At 42.5% G+C, this 26,059-nt stretch overlaps 1 protein-coding gene across 17 annotated transcripts in view; it reads left to right on the plus strand.

The window, feature by feature from the left end:
• RBM33 (RNA binding motif protein 33) overlaps window positions 1–26,059 on the plus strand; it is a 112,453-nt gene that overhangs the window by 15,681 nt on the left and 70,713 nt on the right. For 13 of the 17 annotated variants that reach the window (XM_060415227.1, XM_042249067.2, XM_042249073.2 and 10 more), the window contains 4 exons: window positions 3,297–3,345; window positions 8,723–8,796; window positions 10,965–11,274; window positions 14,855–14,971. In XM_060415227.1, the coding sequence (XP_060271210.1) occupies window positions 11,005–11,274; window positions 14,855–14,971 (387 nt within the window). In that variant the 5' untranslated portion in view covers window positions 3,297–3,345; window positions 8,723–8,796; window positions 10,965–11,004. The remainder of the gene's footprint in view (window positions 1–3,296; window positions 3,346–8,722; window positions 8,797–10,964; window positions 11,275–14,854; window positions 14,972–26,059) is intronic. The other 4 variants (XM_060415228.1, XM_042249072.2, XM_042249077.2 and 1 more) reach the window with 1 other exon arrangement.

Genomic DNA, 26,059 nt, shown 5'->3' on the forward strand with positions numbered 1-26,059 from the left:
TCACTCCCATTAACTCGTTGCTTTTGGTGACCCATTGGTGTCATTTTGGTAGTGTTTCATATTTTACAAATTTCTTCCCTTCTGTGCACCTCTTTATAAGGATCCTGCTTTATGATAACAGTGGAGAAGGACATTTAATTTTTGTGTGGTGTGTGCGTAGTAGGTAGGATTTGGACTCTAGCGCTAGACTGTCTCAACTCATCTGGTTTCTGACTTGGTAGCAGGGTGATCTTGGGCCAGTTATTTAACATCTTGAATCCTTGTTTTCACGTGTAAAAAGTGGAGAATGACGTATCTGCTTGATGGGGTTGTGTTCTGGTTACAGAGATGTATGTGTGGGGGGTCGGGCTGCTCACTGCTCAGAAGTCAGTAAACAAGCCAGGCTGGTGGAAAGGCAAGTTTGCTTTACTTCAGGTGCCGGCAGCTGGGGTGGGGAGGGTGGCGGACATCTGTGCAAAGGCCGACTCCTCCCCCCGCCCAAGAAGCAGCGAAGGAAAGCATTTATAGACAGAGTGGTGGTGAGGGGGGTTGCACGCAGAAATAGCACAGTCCTCTCTTAACAGTCATCTTCAGCTGGTCGTCAGCGGTCTGAGTAGCATCATCTTGGTTGTTTTAGGTACGCTTAATCTTCAGTTCTGGGTGTCAGTTCAGTTCAGTCGCTCAGTTGTGTCCGACTCTTTGCAACACCGTGGACCGCAGCACGCCAGGCCTCCCTGTCCATCACCAACTCCTGGAGTCCACCCAAACCCCATGTCCATTGAGTTGGTGATGCCATCCAGCCATCTTCTCCTCTGTCGTCCCCTTCTCCTCCTGCCCTCAATCTTTCGTTACCATTTCTTTGCAATCAGTTCTCAGAATTATGGCAGCTCAAGTCCTGGGTACAGTCTGGTCATTGTGTAGTTAACTTCTCCACCTGGGCTTTTAGTATCTATAAGACAGCTTACAAGATGTGGCTCAGAATATTATCTATAACCCTTGAGAAAGATTCCCCGGTGGCTCAGACTATAAAGAGTCTGCCTGCAATGCAGGAGACCTGGGTTCAATCCCTGGATTGGGAAGATTCCCCTGAAGAAGGAATTGGCAACCCCCTCCAGTATTCTTGCCTGCAAAATCCCGTGGATGGAGGAGCCTGGCAGGCTGTAGTCCATGGGGTCACAAAGAGGCAGGACTGAGTGATTTCACTTCACGTGAGGAAGAGCTAAAGGTCCTGACTGCTTAGTGACTGCATTGTTATCATTCAGTCTCCTCTGACTGCTTTCCTTTGTTTCAGCATTTCTCACTTCTCTGATTAAACTTACTCTTTGACTAAAGTTTTGCACAGGCAAAAGGCGGGCAGAGGGCATGGTAGGGGACGAGGGCCATGTGGTCCTGCTCGGTTTCATTGTGTCAGCAAAAGAGCGAGTATGTGTCCAACGCCGCCTAGAGTGATTCTTGCCGTGTAGTGTATGGAATGGACGTTAGTGACTGCTTGAGCGGCAGTTGATGCGTATTGTTATTTGTGCGGTTAATCTCTCCTCTTGCTTTCTTATTTAACGCTCTTTCTTACTACCTTTGTTAGTCATGGAAACAGCTCTTCATCTCTGTACACTCTGTTCATTTGTAGCTGATACAGTTTTCGTTTATCTTTTAAAAAATGCTCTTGTTTAGGAAAAATAGTCATCAAAGTCACTGATTGCCTATTTCCATCTATTTGTCAGCAAAAGACACCAACACTTTCTAGATTTTTGCTTATGTGATTACCAGCACCTGGTCATACTGTGGTTTTAAAGAGTTCTTCCCAGTTAGTGTCCCCTGGGCAAATGATACTACCTTCTGTTTTCAGTTATTTGAGTGATGCTCCAGAGGGGTGCTTATCCTCAAAGAGGTGCTTATATTTTTTGGGTCATCTAGAGTCAAATTCTCAAAAGCAGTTTTTGTAAATATTGTGACTAGCAAGCGTTTATTTCCTCACCATTGGGGAGTGAATGTAACAATGAAGATACAGAAATTGTATCTGAAAGATGATTAGATGATTTGAGGATTGAAAATGTTGAAAGAAGTCATACATTGTTCTCTGATAACTGTTGTATTTATGCAGGTCCATGAAAGATTTTTTCCATGGGCAAAGTTCTTGTCCCGGATTTGTCTCTGCTGTGTGACCTTGGGCAAATCATTTAATCTGTTGTCCCTATTTTCTTTATTTATAAAATGATGGTATAGGATATATGTAAGGTAACTTAATAAAAGAGATACCCAGTGCATGAATGAAATAATTTGTTGTTTCTAGTTCTAAGAGATAGTACATTGAACTTCTGTTGTAACTTCATATGTGCATTCCAGGATATTCTGTCATTCTGCAGAGGAGCGCACTAGAAGTAAACATGCGTTTTGGGTAACATAGTGCTCAAAACCTAGAGAACCTGTAGAAAGTTGTAACCAGAACCCTTAGGAACAAAGTAACAATTGCAATAACATTGGTGCAGTTGAGTCTCCATTGGCATTTGTACCTAGAATCATAGTCTAATTGTGCTTTCTCTTTCTAGATGTTAGTGCTTAGACATTTGCTTTAAAGGGACATAACTTAATAAGAATAAATACAAAAGTAAGAAAAAAAGGACGTAATTTAGTGGTCGCTCTCTTCTATCAGTTTAAAAATTTTAAAAAAGGAAACAGTGGGAAATGTCTCCAGGTTTCTCATCTGCTAAGGGTTTCTATTTTAATTATGAGAAAACCTGCTTTTGATCACTTCAAAACATGAGCATGCTGACCATAAATTGCAAACAGCTGACGTGACTTCGATGTTATAGAAAAATAATTCCTTTAGTTATTATGATACACTTGAATGTTCTCATAAGCATTGATTTTTCATTTTTAAAGTTTTTGCAGTTGATGAGTGTTAAATGGTCTCCCAGCAGTTTTGGTTTTAATTTTCCTAGTTAATGATACTGGGGCATCTGTCTGTTCCATAGGTTTTGAAAGGTAAGAGAAAGCATAGATATTATGTATGGTTTCTTATTTTGCTCATTGATGAACAAGTCCAAAGAAATGAAGATCTCGTATTGAGGTGAGAAACTAAGATTAGAAGTCTAGTGAGAGCCACTAGTTACAGCAAAGACTCCCACACTTAAAGGATCAGATGTTCCCTGTGTATTTGAAAATGTGTTTTCATTATTAATAAAGATAAAGGAAAAGATAGCAAACTTAATGTGAAAGTACCCTAACCCTAAAGTCCTGGGTAAATTTCCCCAGTGGTCTGCAAACTTTCCAGTGTTTAGTAGGAATAAAACATTGTCATGTCTTTTTTTTTCCCCCCACAGTGAACTTGATGATGACTTACTTGGAGAAGATTTGCTGTCTGGCAAAAAGGTAACAATACAGGACTTCCTGAAATTAAGTGTTATTTAATTGCACTTAATAACCAGTTAGGGTTACTGGAAAGTTGGGTATAGATTAAAATTTTGTGAATTGATTACTATTTATATACACAAAGAGTTGACTGTGTATCCGTAAATTCTGATAACTTGTAATTCAGGCAGCAAATCCTTTGAAGCAAATGCTTTAGTTTCTGTCATGTCAAGGCGTTTTAGCAGGTATTGAGTGTATGAAAGTTGTGACAGAACTACCACTTGCCTTGAAGGAGCTTCACATCTGCTGGTTCATATTTTGAATGTTGAATCTGAAATTTACTTTTTGAGATTCAGAGTAAAGGGTAAAATTATCCTCAAATATGAACTTCTTTGATCAATTAAAACCTTGGAAGCCGTTACCTCCAGTGTGTGTATTTATGTACCACGTGTTTATGCGTATAACGTATCTCTACCAGTATATTTTGAACATTATGAACATACATTAAAAATAGGAATAAAAAGCCAAATATTGAAGTGCAATACTAATTTTTTTGATATTAACAATTTAAAGACACTTGTTATTCTCATTAAATATCAAGCTAGCCTTGTATGCTTCAGTTCAGTTCAGTCGCTCAGTCGTGTCCGACTCTCTGCGACCCCATGAATTGCAGCACGCCAGGCTTCCCTGTCCATCACCAACTCCCGGAGTACACCCAGACTCACATCCATCGAGTCCGTGATGCCATCCAGCCATCTCATCCTCTGTCGTCCCCTTCTCCTGCCCCCAGTCCCTCCCAGCATCACAGTCTTTTCCAATGAGTCAACTCTTCCCATGAGGTGGCCAAAGTACTGGAGCTTCAGCTTTAGCATCATTCCCTCCAAAGAAATCCCAGGGTTGATCTCCTTCAGAATGGACTGGTTGGATCTCCTTGCAGTCCAAGGGACTCTCAAGAGTCTTCTCCAACACCACAGTTCAAAAGCATCAATTCTTCGGTGCTCAGCCTTCTTCACAGTCCAACTCTCACATCCATACATGACCACAGGAAAAACCATAGCCTTGACTAGATGGACCTTAGTCGGCAAAGTAATGTCTCTGCTTTTGAATATACTATCTAGGTTGGTCATAGCTTTTCTTCCAAGGAGTAAGCGTCTTTTAATTTCATGGCTGCAGTCACCATCTGCAGTGATTTTGGAGCCCCCAAAAATAAAGTCTGACACTGTTTCTACTGTTTCCCCATCTATTTCCCATGAAGTGATGGGACCAGATGCCATGATCTTCGTTTTCTGAATGTTGAGCTTTAAGCCAACTTTTTCGCTCTCCTCTTTCACTTTCATCAAGAGGCTTTTAGTTCCTCTTCACTTTCTGCCTTAAGGGTGGTGTCATCTGCACATCTGAGGTTATTGATATTTCTCCTGGCAATCTTGATTCCAGCTTGTGTTTCTTCCAGTCCACTGTTTCTCATGATGGACTCTGCATAGAAGTTAAATAAGCAGGGTGACAATATACAGCCTTGACGTACTCCTTTTCCTGTTTGGAACCAGTCTGTTGTTCCATGTCCAGTTCTAACTGTTGCTTCCTGACCTGCATACAGATTTCTCAAGAGGCAGGTCAGGTGGTCTGCTATTCCCATCCCTTTCAGAATTTTCCACAGTTTATTGTGATCCACACAGTCAAAGGCTTTGGCATAGTCAATAAAGCAGATAAAGATGTTTTTCTGGAACTCTCTTGCTTTTCCATGATCCAGCGGATGTTGGCAATTTGATCTCTGGTTCCTCTGCCTTTTCTAAAACCAGCTTGAACATCAGGGAGTTCATGGTTCACGTACTGCTGAAGTCTGGCTTGGAGAATTTTGAGCATTACTTTACTAGCATGTGAGATGAGTGCAATTGTGCGGTAGTTTGAGCATTCTTTGGTGTTGCCTTTCTTTGGGATTGGAATGAAAACTGACCTTTTCCAGTCCTGTGGCCACTGCTGAGTTTTCCAAACTTGCTGGCATATTGAGTGCAGCACTTTCACAGCATCATCTTTCAGGAGTTGAAACAGCTCAGCTGGAATTCCATCACCTCTGCTAGCTTTGTTCGTAGTGATGCTTTCTAAGGCCCACTTGACTTCACATTCCAAGATGTCTGGCTCTAGATTAGTGATCACATCATCGTGATTATCCGGGTCGTGAAGATCTTTTTGTACAGTTCTTCCATGTATTCTTGCCACTCTTCTTAATCTCTTCTGCTTCTGTTAGGTCCAGACCATTTCTGTCCTTTATCGAGCCCATCTTTGCATGAAATGTTCCCTTGGTATCTCTAATTTTCTTGAAGAGATCTCTAGTCTTTCCCGTTCTGTTGTTGTCCTCTTATTTCTTTGCATTGATCACTAAAGAAGGCTTTCTTATCTCTTGGTATTCTTTGGAGCTCTGCATTCAGATGCTTATATCTTTCCTTTTCTCCTTTGCTTTTCGCCTCTCTCCTTTTCTCAGCTATTTGTAAGGCCTCCCCAGACAGCCATTTTGCTTTTTTGCATTTCTTTTCCGTGGGGATGGTCTTGATCCCTGTCTCCTGTACAGTGTCACGAACCTCATTCCATAGTTCATCAGGCACTCTATCACACTAGATCTATCAGATCTAGACCCTTAAATCTATTTCTCACTTCCACTGTATAATCATAAGGGATTTGATTTAGGTCATACCTGAATGGTGTAGCGGTTTTCCCTACTTTCTTTAATTTAAGTCTGAATTTGGCAATAAGGAGTTCATGATCTGAGCCACAGTCAGCTCCTGGTCCTGTTTTTGTTGACTGTATAGAGCTTCTCCATCTTTGGCTGCAAAGAATATAATCAGTCTGATTTTGGTGTTGACCATCTGGTGATGTCCATGTGTAGCGTCTTCTCTTGTGTTGTTGGAAGAGGGTGTTTGTATGCTTAGTTTTTTTAAAGTCTTCAGTCTGTGATGGCTCCTTACAGTCAGCGGTTACACTCAAGCTCATTGTTGTCTTAGGCGACTGGGTCAGATCAGTTGTCTGATTGTCAGATCTGATGAGATTTTCCTTTTCGTCTCAGTCATAATTCGGTTGATGAAGGTCCAGTCCTGGCAGGAGTGCCAGCCCCGCCCCTGTCCTGTCTCTCCACTGCGCCTGCATCTGCTCTGAGACACAAGCTGCTGTAGCTGCTCTCCTTTCCTGGCCTGCCCCCAAGGCCTGCATGCGTCCTGGCTTTGGCTTCCCCCAGTCTTTCCTTTGTCATCCCCTGTGACTCTAAAGAAGAATTCCTTCTGTTACCTGTAAACCTGCATGGTCAGAATGACTGCAAGGGAAGAACCTGTGAGCATGCCCCTCAGCCTGCCCGTTTGTGAGCTCGGGCTGGCCTCGGGATGCCCATGCGTGGTATGATTGGGCGGGGGCAGACCCTGGGCCAGTCCTCCCATGGGGTGGTCACAGAGGGAGAGGGGACTGTTGTCTGCCTCTGGCTTAGTTTGCACCGCCTTAATGTGCACTCGCTGTATTTGGGAGTTCACATCCCTTAAGGTAAACACATGTTTTCCTTTGTAAGTATGTAAAATGCGTTTGTGAGGGATACCAGTTAGATGCGAAAATGTCTAAATGTAGTAAAATAATTTTACATGCAGTTGGAGCGCTACTCTTGGGCAAGCCTGATGTAGTTTGCCCTGTGTTTCTGTCAGGGAGCCCACCTGGCCCTAATGATTTCACAAGTGTTCACAGCCAGTTTCTCACTCTTCTTGCCCCGCTTTCCTGCCGGCCACCCTGAACAGAATCCTCCCTAGCTGTTCCCCTCCTGCCTGAGGAGACGCCATTCCAGGTCATCGGGACAGAGTAGTTAGGAACCAGTTGTGGCCTCAGGGCTTAGTGTGGCCCTCCATTCCAGCTTTTCAAGTAATGTCGGTGTTTCGGTCATTTTGATCATTATTCTGTGCCTCCTGTGTCTGTTACTCATTAAGTTCAGAACCGACATAGAAAGTTGAATCCTCAGAACTCAAAAAAGTGAGATTTGATCACCATCAGAGCCTACTGCAACATACACTCTTCTTTGTTTGGTGTGTGATTTAATTGATTTTGACCAATATTAAGAAGTTTTACTAAAAACCTGAAGGGAACAGCCTGTTATTGAATGAAATTTTGCTTTATTGAATTGTTATTTTTTAAAGATTTCTTGTGCTTTTATTTAGTGGTCCTGGGCAGCTAAATTTGAGTTCTCCCATAGCAGGCCCGGGCTTCCCAGGTGGCGCTAGTGGCAAAGAACCCACCTGCCAGTGTAGGAGACGTAAGAGACTGGAGTTCGGTTCTTGGGTCGGGAAGACCCCTGGAGGAGGACGTGGCGACCCACTCCGGTATTCTTACCTGGAGAGTCCCATGGACAGAGGAGCCTGACAGGCTACAGTCTGGGGGGTTGCAAAGAGTCAGACATGACTGAAGTGACTCGGCATGTACACGTGCAGAGCAGGCCGGGCTCATCCCGTTAATGGATGACAGGTTCTGTGGGAGACTAATAAAAACTACAGATAAGATGGATATTTTTTGGCTTATATCAGAATTACCTTAAGGAAGAGTAAATAGAGGTATGGTTGAGAAGCCTAAGTTTATAATCTATAAAATGGCAGGAAAAGATTGCTGGTTTATTTCTTTCATCCTTAGGTAGAAAATCAAGTCTTTTTCTCCCCCCTTGCGTGCATGTTGTGGAGGAGTAGTAATTTATATATACCATAGAAATAATTTTAATAAGGTAGGAAAGTGTGAAGTTCCCCATCTTAAATCTAAGATACTGGTATGTATTTAGCTTAACAAAACGTGTCACTTTAGAAATTTGACCAGTTGGCACACTCAGTAGACTGCCTCTGCTTACTCATAATATGAGTAGACAAACCTGTCAGGAACAGGAGAGAGAATCCAAATTGTACTTATTTTCATGTATCCATCTACAGGACTAACCAGAGTTTTATTTTAGTCTCTTATCATTTCAGTTGGGCAATCTAGTTATCTAAAATCTGCTTTTTTCTAAAATTCCACAATTTTTTTCTTTTGTTTACATTAAATTTAATCAAGTCTTAAGGATACCATTTTTTTGGTATGATAAGAAAAAATTGTTTATATCATACTACCAAAGGACTTGTCCTTTTTTTCTCCTTTGTTAGAGTTATAATACGATCCTTATGCCTGTTCCTTCTATATTTACGTGACTGAGCATCTAAAAATTAGTCTGGGTAGTTAGCTAGTATGCCATATGTAGAACCTTGACTGTCACTGGTTATGTCAAACTGAGAAAACTTTGTGAATGGTAAATGTTTTAATAACAAGGTCAGAAATAATCCAGTCAACGTAATTTTGCACTTTTATAACAAGTTTTCTTATGGAAGTGACATGCATTAATTAGATTTCTTGCTTTAATTAGAATCAATCGGATTTGTCAGATGAAGAGCTAAATGATGATCTCCTACAGAGTGATAATGAAGACGAAAATTTCTGGTACTGAATATTATCTCATTAAAAATGTTCTTTGTTTAAATTTCTAGTAACTGCTTTATAATTATAGTGGGATATGAATGATAATGTACTGTATCTTTACCATATGATTATATTCTAATATACCTATATTAATAAACTATATCACTATATTAATATAACTGATGTGGAAGCCGTATGTCTTTTACTACAAATAGATCAACTGTTTAACATCATTGCTGGTCCTACATTTAATAACCTGTTAACTGTGTTGAGTGCAGGTTACAGAAGTTCCAGATAGGTTTGTACTGCTCTTTTAGAGAATTCCTTTATTTGGATGGGGCAGTGGCCTCTGACTCAGTAATGTTGGTTGCAGTTTGATGTTGCTGCTTTTGTTTTCATTGTAGACATTTTTTAATTATGCATATCAATTGGCTAAATTGTCATTTTGGAAATTCCTTTGGACTGTGCTTTTTCATGGCTGACTATCTGGATATAACTGATGTAGTCAGTTTGGGCTGCCATAACACGATATCATAAACTGGTGGCTTGTGAGCAGCAGACACTTCCTTCTCACAGTTCCAGGGTCAAGGTGCCAGCCTAGTTGGGTGTCAGTGAGGCCCCCGGCCCTCTCACTGTGTGCTCACGTGGCTGGTGGGTGTGCGGGAGCCCTCTGGGGTCCCTTTTATAGGGCACTGATCCCATTCATGAGCTTCCACCCTTGTGGACTCGGCATCTTCCAACGGCCGCACCTCCAGACACCATCACACTGGGTGTTAGAACTCAACACGTGAATTGTGGGGGATACAAATATTCAGTGCATGGCAGTAGAGAATATCTTTCTCTTGACTAAGAGCTTATAGTAGTAAGCTCTGTTATAAAAAGAGGAAGAGGTATTTACTATACTCTTGTTAAGTGAAATAATTTTTTAAAATTTTATGAAGAAACATTTTTTGTGAAAATAAAGACTTCTTGTGTATAAACGTAATTAACAAATCCATGCTCTTTATTATTGCGCTGTAGACGTGTAATGGATGGTTTTTAACATAAAGTAGTTTTTGTGGGTGACAGTATTAAATTATTTATTCTACCAGTTATTTGTTTCCCAATTTCATTCTCTGGTATCATTATTAGATTTTGATCTTTTGAATTACGTTGCCCTTGAAGTTTACTTTTTAGGAGTTTTTAGCCATGTAGTATCTTTATGTGTATGTGGAATGTTGAGTTTTTTTGTTAGGATTGTATACTTAATGGGTCCAAACTTAGATTTAGCCCTAAAACCTTGCCCTTTAAATGTTGTTATTATGGATCTTAATTGTTTGACATTTGGCTGTTGTGATTTAACAGGTGGAATATGATTTCTTTTTTCAGTTTTAAAATTGCCTTTGTTTATTTCACTCAGAAATTAGCCAGTTTTTAAAAAATTTGAGGCTAGTATAAACTTGATTTAGTTAAACATTGAAATGTATTTACATGCTGACTTTTAATGTTTTGAATTTTTAAAATACGAGTTTATAGTGTGCATCATAGATTTAGAAAAGCTCTTAAAATTCTATCGGGGTGGGGAGGATATATGTAGACTTAGGGCGGATGCATGCTACATGGCAGAAACCAACACTGCACGGTAAAGCAGTTATCCTCCCAATTAAAAAAAGTGCAATATATGAATTTCTATTTATAGAGTAGTACTCCTAGTTTTGGAGAAGGAAATGGCAGCCCACTCCGGTATCCTTGCCTGGACAATCCCATGGACAGAGAAGCCTGGTAGGCTACAGTCCATGGGGTCGCAAAGAGTCGGGCACGACTGAGCGACTTCACTTTGCTTCACTCCTGGTTTTACTTGGATGTCTTAGAAAATGGATACCACCCTCATTCTGAAAGATAGAATGAAAAGTGGTCTATTTTCAGTCCTGGACTTTGCCAGGTAGACCTGTTTCTCACAGTTGGTCTGATGGTCCTGCTGGGCCCCTGGAGTGATGACAGAGCGGGCGCTCAGTGCGGCAGGAGTCTGGTGCTGGCTGAGTGTGTAGCACATGCGTTTCACTTGTAGAGTCACTCTTGTAGTCAGTGTGCATTGATCAGTCACTGGATTAGCATTTCACTGGTCTCTGATAGTAGTTAACTTACGTGATGATTGAGTTTTGAGCTCCACTCCAGTTGCCTGCCTTTCTGTGTGTTTTTGTCCTTTGTAGTACTCAGGATGTCACGATCAGTCTGACTGCCACGTCAGACATGGTCACATCATTTGAGATGTCTGACACTAACGACCAGTCTGCAGAACAGGAATCCGAGTATGAGCAAGGAGAGGACGAACTCGTTTATCACAAATCGGATGGGTCTGAACTGTATGCTCATGAGTACCCAGAAGAAGGGCAGTATGAAGGCCACGACGCTGAGCTCCCAGAAGACCACATTGAGTACGTGGAGGAGCCCGAGGAGGAGCAGCTGTACAATGACGAGGTCCTAGACATCGAGATCAATGAGCCTTTAGATGAATTCACAGTGAGTCTTTCTCCTTTGTATGGCTGAAGATAACATGGCTGCCTGGGCATAGGTTTCTAGACTGATTTGAAATCTATTTCCCTCCCCTGGGAGGGAGGGAAATTAGACCTTATTATCACTGTCTGCCAGTTTCTTTATCTGAGCTATGACAAAGTTTGTGTTGACAGCTTGTTTGGCCGGAGCTAATGCTCCTTTGTCATTCTGGAAGGCTGCACAGAATTGTGACCTTGAGGATTGCACCCTAAGGAAGAAAACAGCTTTGTGTGGTGGAGATACACTGTCAATTGTTGGAAGTACTTAATGCAGAGCTTTTATCCAGGCTTTAGACAAGATCTGATAAAGTCCTTCTAAGGTGAAAAGATTATTGACCTGCTAAAGACATCTTTAAGGTGCTAATATTCCCGAGTGATTGATGTCCTGCTCATTCATCCTTTTTTCTAACTGAGAACTGTCTAAACATGAATAAAGAGATTGGAGGTTAGTTTAGGAAATGTCACACACAATTTGTTATCTGTAATCAGGAAGCAGAGATGGTGCTGATTTTTATTTCAGAAGGGTGGTTTTAGTAGGTAGGTTTTTTTTTAAGGTTGAACAGTCAGAAAGGTATTAGTGAAAGATCATCTGTCTTAATGATTCATTATTGGGAGAGATTTGTTTATGAAATAAGCACTTAGTGAAATTTCTGTTGGAAGGGCGAGATCTCCATTGATGCAGTGGAATCTTAAGCTTTTCAGCATATTGGGCTCCTGTGGTGCCATGTTGGGGGCTGCGGGGATGGGGTGGAGGTCAGCAGATTTAGGGCAAGAATTCTGCCTTTATGTTTTCATTCAGAGTAAATGATTTTTCATTTGAGAAGAAAATTTGTGTGTGTGTGTAGTTTTGAAAGAGATTGTTTACATGGAGCCTTAGAATATTTAGTTCCAGACACAGTTGTGTTTCCATATCTCAATAGTTATTTTTAAGGTTTGATTCTTTTTGAATGGTTTCTGTTTAGTAGACATAAGCACGAAAAGATGTGTGTAGTTTTGGTAAACAGAATCGTATAAAAGGCATTGTGAGTCCTTGTTCTTTGGATAACTCTGTAATGGTTTGTTTTGGTAATGTGGACTGGTGATCTCTGGTTTACAGTGTGTTCGTATACCGTGTTAAACTGAGACACTGTAGTTTAAAATGCTCCTTAAAAATTAGGCCAGAATCTTTTAAAATTGTGCCCAAGTATCTGCGGGTTAGTATTGTGTTATTTCTATTACTCATCCCTAAGATGAGGTGGTTAGTCATATCCCTTGTAAGTTCAGCATTTCAACAGATCTTTATCAGTGTGGAAGCAGTGGGGCCATGAGAATTGTTGAAACATGAAGCATGGCCCATGCCTTCTTAGAGCTTAGAATTTTGCGAAACAGTCACCTTCTGGGAAGTGCTTGGTAGTACCTACACATGGTCACGGAAGAGGCCCCCCTCTCTGGTGTTCACGCAGAGTTTGTTGTAAAGATTTCTAGCAAGTGAGGAATTTCTCTCTCTTGTTTTCCAAACTTGAGGTTACATTTAGGCTCCTCATTGTATAAAATCCAACTTAAACCATCTGACATCTTGTGCCTAAGATTCAGGTATTGGGAAAAAAATGTGCAAATTCAATACAGTCACAGTACTTTTCTACATTAAAATTAATTTTTTCAGAATTAAAAAAATCTTGAAGTTTACTTAAGAATTCTGAATGTATCTAAATATTTTTATAGAGAGTTATTAAGTTTAAAGGTGAGGTGAAGGTCAGTATCTTTCTGGAGCAGTGTCAGCCACCCTCAGGATATCCAGGTTTATCATCATGCTCTTTCTTTTCTTCCCTGTTTAAGATTACCAGTTTCTTCTTATAGTTATCACAGTGGTAGACATGGGCACTGCCACTTCTTTGCATGGGGAGCGAAAAACACACTTAAGCTGTGAAATACTTCTCCAGCTCTGCAGTGAGGGCCTCTTCCTGTTTTCTTAGGCTGTCACTGGTGCACAGATTAATTAATTATTCATTATTAGGCTAACGGACATATGAGTCGATTGTGTCCCTGTATGTCCCAGAGGTTATTTTAGTTTATTAAATGGTTTATTTAACTGTGATTCGTGTCCTGGTTAGGCCATGTTGACTCATACACTGGAGCTGGAATTGAGCTCTCTACTGATCCTGAGTATGTTCTGTTTGAGTTCACGCAGGCCAGACGGAGGATTCTGTAACTGGGAGTAGAATTATAATATTGCAGAATGTTACAGCCAGCAGGGACGCTTACCTAAAAAGTTGATAGTAAACTGTAGTGTTCTTTCCTGTTGTACTCAAAAGCAGTTTTTTGACTTTTGCTGTCCTAATCTTGAGAGTGAATTGAGATTTGATGTAAACTTGTATTCTTACGTTAGGGAGGGATGTAAATTCTTTATTGTTCAGCAGGGTGCTTGAACATTGTTGGGTGATTTGTACTTCTGAGTATAACTGGGTTTACTTAGTGCCTTTAAAGTTAACGTAGATTGAGATTTTGTAAAGCAGTGTTCTGTGAAAACGGCTTTAGATTGGTACCTTGTGTAACAGCGGATTTTCGTTTCCTGGTGAGAGCCCCGTGGTGTGGACTGTTCTCCCTTGTGTGTTTGCTGAAAATGCTGCCCGCCTCTTGCGGCTCTCTCTGAACTCTGACAGCTCTGCTCTCAGTGAGTCTTGGGCAGCGATGGTTGCTCCTTTGGGTGGGATGGCTGCAGTTTCCTTGGGGAAGCAACTGCGGTATGCACGGGCCGTCTTGAGAGACGGTTGAGGGGCCTCAGGCAGTCCACGCCGTGTGTGCTGCTGCTGTGCTTTGCGGCGAGACTGCTGGGCCCCGAGCGGTGAGCTGCGCAGGCCCCGCAGCTTGCCTGCTTTCCCCCTGCCTTGCAGCTGCTGATGGCTCACTTCAGCTGATGGCCAGGGACGCTGGGAAGTCCAGCTCCCCTGGAGGGGAGCGGTTGCACGTAGTAATGCCTGCAGTTGCTGTTTCTAGCCAGCTTGCCTGTTTCCTTCCCTGTGCTTTTAAGAGCTGCCTGCCTACTGCCATGCTCCTTATATTCCATGTGAAGCTGAGACTGTCCTTCTAATTGAAAGGAACGGCTGATGGAGAAACCAACCCTAACATGCAGTTTTCACACAGCTCCTTGTTGAGCTGAATTGGCCCTACTTTTGTTGTCTTCTGCGGCTAGAAAATAGTTCAGGTTGGGCATGATTCCAGCCCCAGTACTGCTGCTGAGCTGCTCTGTGCAAGCACACGCACGCTTTTTTTTTTTTAAGATTACATCTCCTTGTTGTTGATTTTGAGAAGAGCTGTGTGTCGGGGTCCTCGGAGGTGAAGGCAGAGTCCGTGTCATTGCCTGTATTGACCAGGTTGGCATACTGCACTTTGCTCTCGTTAACACTCGGGAGGTGCCATTCTAGTTTTGTGCTTCGTGCTTTTCTGCTCAGTCTGGTAATTGTCGTAGAAAAGTGTGCTAATATAGCCAAGCATGAGTCATGAAGGTGAAAAGTGCTTAAAAGCCCCAAAGCAATAAGAGAAAAACTTATTTTCTGTTTAATGGCTGTTAGGATGAAGAATACTTGCAGGCTTGTGGGCAACAAGGGATGAAAGAGCAGGAAGACTGTGTTGCTGAAGAGGAATTAGATGAGATTACTGATTCCCAGGTTGATCCAGAAACCGAAGAGGTATTTGTTCATCTTTTTAAAAAGAGTCCAAAAGTTTCCTGTTTTTTTTTTTCTCTTCCATATTTAAAATGAGCATCTTTTTGATGTTGGTGAAAAGTGAATACATCTCCTCTTTGAAGTATGAGTGTAGTTAAGAAAGCGGAAACCGAAATCCCTGAGCTTGCAAGAATCTTTGGACAGTGACTTCTGGTGAGCTGTGGTCTCCAAATAGATGTCTGCCTTTTGGGTGTTAGAATGTCTTCAGTGTTCTATGGGGTGTAGGTAGGAATCTTTTGAAATGCGTAGTATATGTTAGTGCTTTGAAAGAAGTACTGGGATTATCTGAAGTTAATTAGCATCAGTTAAATTTGACCGTTATTCAGAAAATACCGCAAACTCCCCTGGATTTAGGCGCAGTGTTAGGTGTTGGAGAAGCGGATGATTGAGAAGTTGGTTCTGGTGCTCACGGAACTTGCAGGCTAAAACAGGGGAGAGAAGACGAGCGCCCGTCCTAGTGAGGGAGAGGCAGAAGGCCTGCCGAGGGAGGCGCCGGGGCCTGCGCCGGGGCCTCCCTGGCTAGGCGTGTGTCTTGAGGGTGGGTTGGGGTGTTGAGGCTTTATGGAAGAGGTGGCCTGTGAAGCACGTCCGGAGGACTCTGTGCTTTCGGGACAGATTGGGGTGTGCTGTGAGGTGGAGGCCAGTGAGTTTTGTTTCCAACCCTAGAACTTGTCTCATGGGCCAAGTGTGTAAGCCATAAAGCCATTCTGTACTCTTAGAATTTGTTGGTTTAAGATTTTTTTTTTCTTCTTAATGTTTTTTCTCAGTTATTTTTCTTAATACTTCCCCTCTCTTTTCCCTAAGAGATCATGAAAAGTGGTATTTCACTGGCTTAGGTCATTTACTTTAGGTCTTACAGCAGTGCTTTATGAACTCAGTATACAAAGCATTACCCTTTCTTTCCCCTAATACAGTGGGGTGACAGTGTGTGGACATGTACAGACACTTTCTGGGACACAGGACACATCCTTGCTCTTCGCCAATAAGCTAGATTTGATTTTTGTGCTCTCTCTCATTTGCTCTTTGAAATATCTGAAACTTAGAGGAAAGGTAGCAGAGCAGTAGAAGGACCGCTTTGCCCAGATTCTTCAATTTTAGATGCATTTAGCCAAAGGAACTGAGACAAAGCTAAAGGAAATGGTAAGAAGTGGTTCTCCTGCTGATAGCTTCCCTGTTCTGAGAACTGACTCCTGCCGAGAGGTCCAGGGAGGCTGATTTACGCGGGTCATGCTTAGCACCGTATCCTACGTGCTCTTTGCCCAGTGCAAGGCCAGTATGAGCCTCGATTAGGTCAGACTTGTGAAGGGGTGGTTTTGGCAAAAGATGTCTGAGAGAGAGCGAGCTAAAAAGTCATTAAAGGATGGTGTGTGGGTTGGTGGCTGACGGAGGTGGCTGTGGGGGTTAAATGGTGGTAGTGGGTGAGGGGCTGACGGAGGTGGCTGTGGGGGTCATTCGGGGTGAGTAGTTGAGAGGGAAGCTGAGGAGTCTAGCGCCTGTTAGTCAGTTCATGTCCTCTTCATTAATTTGTAATACTTTGTAGTTGGAAAATTAATTCCATTGATTTTTTTTTTTTCCTGTAACTTACTCTTTTAGTATTCTAGGTAGTACTTCTCCTTACTGTGATAACATATTGTCTTTGTAGTATATTTTAGAGTGAGAAAAGGTTTTGTAGGTTTTAATCTTTAGATGATCTCTGGAAATATAAACTATTTTATTGTAAAGCAGGTAAATAATAAGCATTCTAATCGGCGTTACGCTTTGGCTTGAGTGCCTTCTGGAGCTGGCAGAGGGCATGACTTGTAGATTTAGATGTTTCAAACTTCCGTTCCTGAGCTGTATTCATTAAAACATTGAAGCAAAAGTGGGTTATTATTTAAAAATGGTAATCGCTCCTTCCATTTTCAGTGTCTTCTGAACAGAGAGATTGAGGGAGAGAGAGAGGTGTCTTTGGAGGAACATTAATGATCAGTCCCAGCCCTTAAAGTAAATGAACTCGTGACATGTATGAATTAATATGATAATATCTCAGATATATTAATACTTAGGAACGCTTAATAACTGGGACAGAAGTTAGACCCCTTTCTTGAGCCTTATGCCAGTATTGATCTGAGATTAATTAATGCTAGATTTTATATGTATTCAAATAAAATGTTTTAATAATAGTGTGCTAGCTTTAGGCTGACCTACGAGACAAAAAGCTCACCAAATAGTACAAGTTTATTTCTCACTAACGTAAAAAAATTCCCCAAAGTCTTTCAGATCTGGTGTGGCCTCACTAGGCAGCCAGGTGCCCAGGCTTCTTCCAGACTTCCATGCAGTCCCAGGGCTCTGTGCTTGCCATGGTCCACATCCAGGCAGTGGATTGCAGCGAGGCTGAACAGGCCCGTGCCCACCATTGGAGGGACATCCCAGAGTTCTCGAACAGCACTTCATAAACGTCTCATTAATTATGCATTAGTCACATGGCTGTACCTCACAGCAGAGGAGGCTGGCGAGTATAGTGTTTTAGTAGGTGACAGCATGTTCAGCTAAAATTGGGAGTTTCATGGTTAAGGACGTCCTAGGGAACAGGGGACGATGATGATGCTGTGAAAGTGCTGCATTCAATATGCCAACAAATTTGGAAAACTCAGCAGTGGCCACAGGACTGGAAAAGGTCAGTTTTCATTCCAATCCCAAAGAAAGGCAACGCCAAAGAATGCTCAAACTACCGCACAATTGCACTCATCTCACATGCTAGTAAAGTAATGCTCAAAATTCTCCAAGCCAGACTTCAGCAGTACGTGAACCATGAACTCCCTGATGTTCAAGCTGGTTTTAGAAAAGGCAGGGAAACCAGAGATCAAATTGCCAACATCTGCTGGATCGTGGAAAAAGCAAGAGAGTTCCAGAAGAACATATATTTCTGCTTTATTGACTATGCCAAAGCCTTTGACTGTGGATCACAATAAACTGTGGAAAATTCTGAAAGGGATGGGAATAGCAGACCACCTGACCTGCCTCTTGAGAAATCTGTATGCAGGTCAGGAAGCAACAGTTAGAACTGGACATGGAACAACAGACTGGTTCCAAACAGGAAAAGGAGTACATCAAGACTGTATATTGTCACCCTGCTTATTTAATTTCTATGCAGAGTCCATCATGAGAAACGCTGGACTGGAAGAAACAAGCTGGAATCAAGATTGCCGGGAGAAATAGCAGTAACCTCAGATATGCAGATGACACCACCCTTATGGCAGAAAGTGAAGAGGAGCTAAAAAGCCTCTTGATGAAAGAGGAAAGTGAAAAATTTGGCTTAAAGCTCAACATTCAGAAAACAAAGATCATGGCATCCGGTCCCATTACTTCATGGGAAATAGACGTGGAAACAGTATCAGACTTTATTTTTGGGGGCTCCAAAATCACCGCAGATGGTGACTGCAGCCATAAAATTAAAAGACGCTTACTCCTTGGAAGAAAAGCTATGACCAACCTAGATAGTATATTCAAAAGCAGGGACATTACTTTGCCGACTAAGGTCCGTCTAGTCAAGGCTATGGTTTTTCCTGTGGTCATGTATGGATGTGAGAGTTGGACTGTGAAGAAGGCTGAGCGCCGAAGAATTGATGCGTTTGAACTGTGGTGTTGGAGAAGACTCTTGAGAGTCCCTTGGACTGCAAGGAGATCAACCCTGGGATTTCTTTGGAGGGAATGATGCTAAAGCTGAAACTCCAGTACTTTGGCCACCTCATTCGAAGAGTTGACTCACTGGAAAAGACTCTGATGCTGGGAGGGATTGGGGGCAGGAGGAGAAGGGGACTGGGGGCAGGAGGAGAAGGGGACGACAGAGGATGAGATGGCTGGATGGCATCACTGACTCGATGGACGTGAGTCTGAGTGAACTCCGGGAGTTGGTGATGGACAGGGAGGCCTGGCATCCTGGGATTCATGGGGTCGCAAAGAGTCGGACACGACTGAGTGACTGAACTGAACTGAGGGAATGGGGAACAGATGCCCGCCAAGTTGTTTTGGTTTTACTCTACTGTTCTTGGTATTACGCCTTGTTAAGCCATAAAGGAAAAGAATGATTTGATCATACACAAATACCCCAAAACAGTATAAACAAGTTCAGAGAAATGGCAGTATGGGGAAAGAATAGACATATAAGACTAAGAATTAATGTATTTAGTAAAGTTAACATATTCAGTGTGTTCTGTATATACAGACTAGCACTCTTGTAAAAAGAAGGGCAAAAAATGTGAGAAGGTAATACAAAAATAAGACAGATGATTACTAAGTGTATAAAATATATTTAATAAAATTAAGGCAGTTGTGAATTCTAACCTATCTTAATATTGGCAGAAATAAAAATACTGGTCAGGTGTGGTTTATTCTGTTGGAGGACTGTCTTGGAGATGGGAGACAGTCTTCCACGACTCTGTCATGTCTGTGCATGTTTGGGGAGCAGAGCACAGACTGCCCTTTGTTCCGGTCTTTTCAAGGAAAGACGTGTCTTTCTCTGGAGCAGGGGTCAGGCCTGCTTTCTGCTCCTGATGACAGTGCCCTGAACTCAGGTCCCCTCATTACACAGCTCCCTCTGTGCAGGGTCAGCTGGCTCTCTTCGTCTGGTAGCCTGCTGGTAACTGGGGCTCACGGAGCTGGCCCCCACATGACACTGCTGCTGTTAAAAGTAGTCAGTTGTCCTCGTCTGTGACTAGGAGTGTTGTGCCTTCTCACAGCCTATGTGAAACAGTGGCAGGCTTACCTTATTAGCCTGCAAGAAGGGTAAAATTGCAGACCCTTCACTGTTTGTGACAGTATCAAAAGCCTGAAAGTGCTTTGGCTCAGTAATTCCAGGTTAATGAAGTTATCCAAGAGCTAGCCTAAGATGTGCTCAAGGACACATGTACCAGCTGTTTGTCTGCAGCCTTGAAAACAAGTGGGCCCACTTGTTTTCTGCAGGGTTAAATGAATGATGGCCAGGGGGCTACACGTTCCTAAAGGATGCCCTTGCCCTCTTGGACATGGAAAGAGACGTGTGATGTGTGACGCGAAAAGAGCAAGCTAGTGGGGTTTCTCCCCTAGGTCCTCCATAGCTGTGCATGTATAAATGTGTGTGTGTGTGTGTGTCTCAACACGTGTCTGGGAGGATCAGGACAAATGGTGAGAGTGGTCACCTCTGGATGGTGGGATTATTATATATTTCGTACATCAAATACTGTAAAATATTTTGCTGTGAATAAGATAACTTTTGTGAACAGGGAAATACAGAGTGGTTAAAACTTGACCCTTGGTAATTTGGAAGGCAAAGAACTGGGGTGCAGTTGTTTAATTCCTCCTGTGATTTCTAGTTGATATTAACGCTAACTTGAAACATCTTAGTGGTGGTTTTCTGTATGTACATTTTTATAGAGAAGAGAGTAAACTCTCAGCCAGATTACATAGTTTATCTTTTTTATGCTGTCTCTTAAGAGGTATATTGTTTGCTTTTTCTTCTAAGATGTATGTCCCATAGTTTTAAACAAAATATTTCAAAGTATTTTTTAAAAAGTCACGCATTTCTCTTATGCTCTGTCCTTGATTGCTGGTGTGTTTACCTGGTGTGTGTTGCTTGGTTTTGTGCTAATGGAAGCTTCTTCGTCTTGCCCTTTGCTCTCAGGTCTTATTCGTCCTTCTTGGAGGCAGGTAATCTGCTGGGCTTCGTCCTGGCAACAGACATCTTGGTGGTGTTTTCTTCCTCATACTGGTATCACTGAATGTCCCTCAGATAGATCATTGTTGAGAACTTGTATGCGTGGTATTTTTGTAGGTGCTGGGAGTGAGTGTTACATATTATTTCGGGACCTTTTGGTAGGCTTCACTTTTGGAGGGCTGTCCTCCCACCTTTTTCAGTCATATAAATAAATTATATAGTCCTCGTGGGAGAGCAGCAGTTTTATTTTGCCATGTACACCTGTGTTCTGGTGTCTTTCTAGTCTTTTGACTCATGTTCTTGGGATAAACTGTAGGGGTTGGGGAACCAAACCTTTGCACTCCACCCTGTGTTGTAGTGTGCATGCTCTGGTTGCTTTAAATGGAGTGGAAAGCGTATTGCAATTTTTCAGATAACTTCTTTCTCACAGTTATGTATAAGTACACATTAGAATCTGAATTGTGGAACTAAAAAGAAATTTCTGTTGAAAAGTCTATTTTCGATGACTCCTTTTATTTAACTAATGTTCCTTCTTGGTTAATACAAAAAGAATCACTGTATTTGGAACAAGTTAGAAAGATCTAATTATGAAACTGACTCTTGAGCCTTTCTAATTATACAGTCTTGTCAGTGCCAGTGATGCTTCTGTCTTCAAACGTGGTTACAAAGGTTTGCTATTTGATAGTTTTGGCTTGTATAGAGGAACAGGTGAGAAGTTTAAATAACATCTTTGTACCATTTAAATTTGAAATACTTTAAAAATTGTGGTAACATTTACATTCAGTGGTATTTACATCTGAGGTATACAGTTCAGTGTATACTTGAAGATCAAAAAAGATCTTCATGACCCAGATAATCACGATGGTGTGATCACCAACCTTGAGCCAGACATCCTGGAATGTGAAATCAAGTGGGCCTTAGGAAGCATCACTACAAACAAAGCTAGTGGAGGTGATGGAATTCCAGTTGAGCTGTTTTAAATCCTAAAAGATGATGCTGTGAAAGTGCTGCACTCAGAAGCCAACAAATTTGGAAAACTCAGCAGTGGCCACAGGACTGGAAAAGGTCAGTTTTCATTCCAGTCCCAAAGAAAGGCAATGCCAAAGAATGCTCAAACTACCGCACAATTGCACTCATCTCACACGCTAGTAAAGTAATGCTCAAAATTCTCCAAGCCAGGCTTCAACAGTATGTGAACCGAGAACTTCTAGATGTTCAGGCTGGATTTAGAAAAGGCAGAGGAACCAGAGATCAAACTGCCAACATCTGTTGGATCATCGAAAAAGCAAAAGAGTTCCAGAAAAATATCTACTTCTGCTTTATTGACTATGCCAAAGCCTTTGACTGTTGTGAACCACAACAAACTGTGGAAAATTCTTTAAGAGGTGGGAATACCAGACCACCTCACCTGCCTCTTGAGAAATTTGTATGCAGGTCAGGAAGCAACAGTTAGAACCGGACATGGAAGAACAGGCTGGTTCCAAATTGGGAAAGGAGTACATCAAGGCTGTCTATTGTCACCCTGCTTATTTAACTTATGTGCAGAGTACATCATGAGAAACGCTGGGCTGGATGAAGCACAAGCTGGAATCAAGATTGCCAGGAGAAATATCAATAACCTCAGATATGCAGACACCACCACCCTTATGGCAGAAAGTGAAGAAGAACTAAAGAGCCTCTTGATGAGAGTGAAAGAGGAGAGTGAAAAAGTTGGTTTAAGGCTCAACATTCAGAAAACTAAGATCATGACATCTGGTCCCATTACTTCATGGCAAATAGATGGGGAAACAGTGGAAATAGTGCCAGACTTTAGTTTTTTGGGCTCCAAAATCACTGCAGATGGTGACTGCAGCCATGAAATCAAAAGACGCTTACTCCTTGGAAGAAAAGTTATGACCAACCTAGACAGCATATTCAAAAGTGGAGCCATTACTTTGCCAACAAAGGTCTGTCTAGTCAAAGCTATGGTTTTTCCTGTGGTCATGTATGGATGTAAGAGTTGGACTAGAAAGCTGATCACTGAAGATTTGGTGCTTTTGAACTGTGGTGCTGGAGAAGACTCTTGTGAGTCCCTTGTACAGCAGGGAGATCCAACCGGTCCATCCTAAAGGAGATCAGTCCTGAATATTCATTGGAAGGACTGATGCTGAAGCTGAAACTCCAATCCTTTGGCCACCTGTGCAAAGAACTGACTCATTGGAAAAGACCCTGATGCTGGGAAAGATTGAAGGAGGGAGGAGAAGGGGGCAACAGAGGATGAGATGATTGGATGGCATCACCGACTCAATGGACCTGAGTCTGAGTGAACTGCGGGAGTTGCTCACGGACAGGGAGGCCTGGTGTGCTGCAGTGCATGGGGTCGCAAAGAGTCGGACACGACTGAGCGACTGACCTGAACTAACTGATACAGTTCAGTAATTTGATAGATGTGTACACCCAAGTTACCCTCATCCCCGAAGATCCCCCCTTGTTTCTTTCGTCAGTGCTGACTCCTCTCAGAGGTGAGCCATGTCCGTAGTTCTGTGTATTTAGTCTTTCCTGGTCTAGAACTAGCATTGGCGACTCAGCAGGTGTGAATGTGAGCAAATGTCAGGAGGTAGTGGAGGACGAAGGAGCCTGGTGCAGCGCGCAGCCCATGGGGTCGCCAAGAGCCAGACAGGACTTAGCAGCCGCGCAGGGCAGTGATGCTCTGCTGTCTGTCTAGCTTCTTTTGGCCACCATAATGGTTTTTGAGGTTCACCCAAATAGTCATTTATGCCCATAGTCAACAGTTCATTCCGTTTGATGGACATACCTTGTTTGTTTTCTCTTGATAATAGGTAATGTTTGGGTGGTTTTCAGTTTTTCTGTTATCATGAATAATTAAAAGAGCTTATTTTACTTATTTTTCTGTGGATATATCTTTTTTCCCTGTAGCATTAGGTAGAAGTGGTACTCCTGAAACAGGGTAGAAGTATGTTTGATGGTGTAAGAAACAGCCAGATGATTTTCTTGTGTTTGTACCGTTTATACTGCCACCAGTCATGTATGAGTCTCAGTTCTCCCCTTGTCTCTCTAGTGCTTGTATCCTTTTTTGCCTAAAGGCTTCCCCTCCGCGTCGAGTCCCTTAGTGCTGTGTGAGGCTCGGTTGCCGGTGGCGTCCGAGTCTCTCTCTGGAGCCCCCTGTGCCCCATCACCAGCGCTGCGCTGTCTCGGTCACCGTGGCGTGAGATTGGGCAGTGCGATCCGCCAGTTGTGGTGCCCTTTCAGGGTTGTTTTGTCAATCTAAGTCCTCTGAATTCTGTATATAAATTATGTAATTGACTTGTCAGCGTCTGTTAAAAGTCTGGTTGGCCTTGTTTTTGAACATTGCATTGTATTTTTAGTCCAATTGGGGGGAAACTAGCATCTTGATAATCACGTTGCCTGTTAATAACCACAGGCTTCCCTCATGGCTCAGCTGATAAAGAATCCGCCTGCAGTGAGGGAGACGTGGGTTTGATTCCTGGGTTGGGAAGATCCCCTGGAGAAGGGAAAGGCTGCCCACTCCAGTATTCTGGCCTGGAGAATTCCATGGACTGTGTAGGCCATGGGGTCACAGAGAGGCCTGACTGAGCGACTTTCCCTTTCAGTCGCTTACTGATTCTTGGCATTGGGCAGGCCACTTACTACTCCATTGCCTTAGTTCTCTTTTCTGGAAGAGTTACGACCAGTCAGTTAATACAGTTCACGGATCTGGTACGTGTGTACATCCCAGTTACCCTTGTTATCCTCAGAGCTCCCCCCTTGTTTCTTCATGGTCAGTCCTGACTCCTCTCAGAGGCGGGCAGTGTCCTTAGTTCTGTTTAGTCTTTCCTAGTCTAGAACAGGAAAGTTAATAACCACAGTTTAATGGTTCTCACTTGTCTTTTTATTTCATCCGCTTTGCCTTGTTGACCTCCAGTACTGTGTAGAATAGAAACATTGAAGGCATTTGTTTTTGCTTCAGTCTTCATGGTTCAGTTCAGTTCATGGTAGGGGTGAACTACTCAGTATTTTATCAAGTAAGTAATATAAGCCACCAGAGGTTTTTCAGTCAGATTGAAGAAGTTCTTTTCTATGTCTGGTTTGCTGAGTTTTGTTTGTTTTTTTTTTTTAAAATCAGAAATGAGTGTTGAATTTTGTCAGTGCTTTTTCAGTTCCTATTGAGGTAATCTTGTGTCATCCCTTGTTTGTTTAATGTGCATTAAATTGACTTTAGAAACTATGACCTATATTCCGGACTGAGCCTCTGTTTTGCAGATCTTCCCATTAATGTCCTCTTTCTGTTCTGGGGCCCAGTCCAGGGCACCGTGTTGCTGTCCTGTCTCCTCTGGCCCGCGGCAATTTGTGGGTCTTGCCTTGAGGTCCACAACCATGACAGTCTAAAGAAGCGTCCTGCCCGGGTGTCCCGTGGAGTGTCCTCTAACCTGGCCTTGCCTGGTGCTCTTCTCACAGTTAGACTGGGCGGTGGGAGTTTTGGAAAGAATGCCGTGGAGGTTAGGTGTCCTCATCCCGTCCTGCAGCTGTGTGCAGGGCCTCCCCGGCAGTGTCAGCCGTGGGCCAGTGCTGAGGTGGCCTTGGCCAGTGAAGATTGCCGTTCTGTGAGGCTCTGTCTGTCTTGTCTGTACTCTGTTCTCTAGGAGCAAGTTACTAAGTCTAGTCCTCGCCCACGGAGAGCGAGAGGCCTCACCCACGGAGAGCGAGAGGGACGTAAGCGCCACCTCTGGGAAAGGAGAGTGTGTGTACATATATTTGGAGTTCTTGAAGGGAGATTTGTTAAATTGACTGGTTTTTGAATGTTAAATCAACCGTATGCTTCTGGCTAAACCTTCACTTGGTCATGACATATTTTCCTTTTTTGTGGGATTCCATGTGGACAGAGAAGCCTGGGGTGCTAGAGTCCACAGGTCGCAAACAGTCGGCTACTGCTTAGTGATGGAACAATATATACTTTTATTTTATTAAGCAATTTTGTGTCTGTGTTCAGGAAGGAGATTGGTCTCTAATTTTCTTCTCTTGTAATTTTTGCACAATTTATTAATAACTGCTAGTCTTTTCAGTTTGTAAGTTTTAACTCTTGGAATTAGAATCGATTTTTATTTATGATATAGATATGATAGTATAGAATTATTCTCTATCAAATATTTTATAAGCACTAAACACTTGTGGGAAGCTCTCAGAAGCAGTGGTCTCCAGAGCCTTCTATTCCAGAGAGCTGCCCAGTTCCCTGCCCCACCCCCTTAGATGTGGGATGGAATATTGAAGTTTCTTTCAGAAACTGAGATCACAAGTTCATTTCAGAGTTAGCTAATGAATGTAACAAAATATATAAGTCTGGGGCTTGCTGCCTCTTAGAGTTTCTATTTATGTATGTATGTATG

The sequence above is a fragment of the Ovis aries genome, chromosome 4 (genome assembly GCF_016772045.2).
Source record: "Ovis aries strain OAR_USU_Benz2616 breed Rambouillet chromosome 4, ARS-UI_Ramb_v3.0, whole genome shotgun sequence".
In the NCBI taxonomy this organism is placed as follows: domain Eukaryota; kingdom Metazoa; phylum Chordata; class Mammalia; order Artiodactyla; family Bovidae; genus Ovis; species Ovis aries.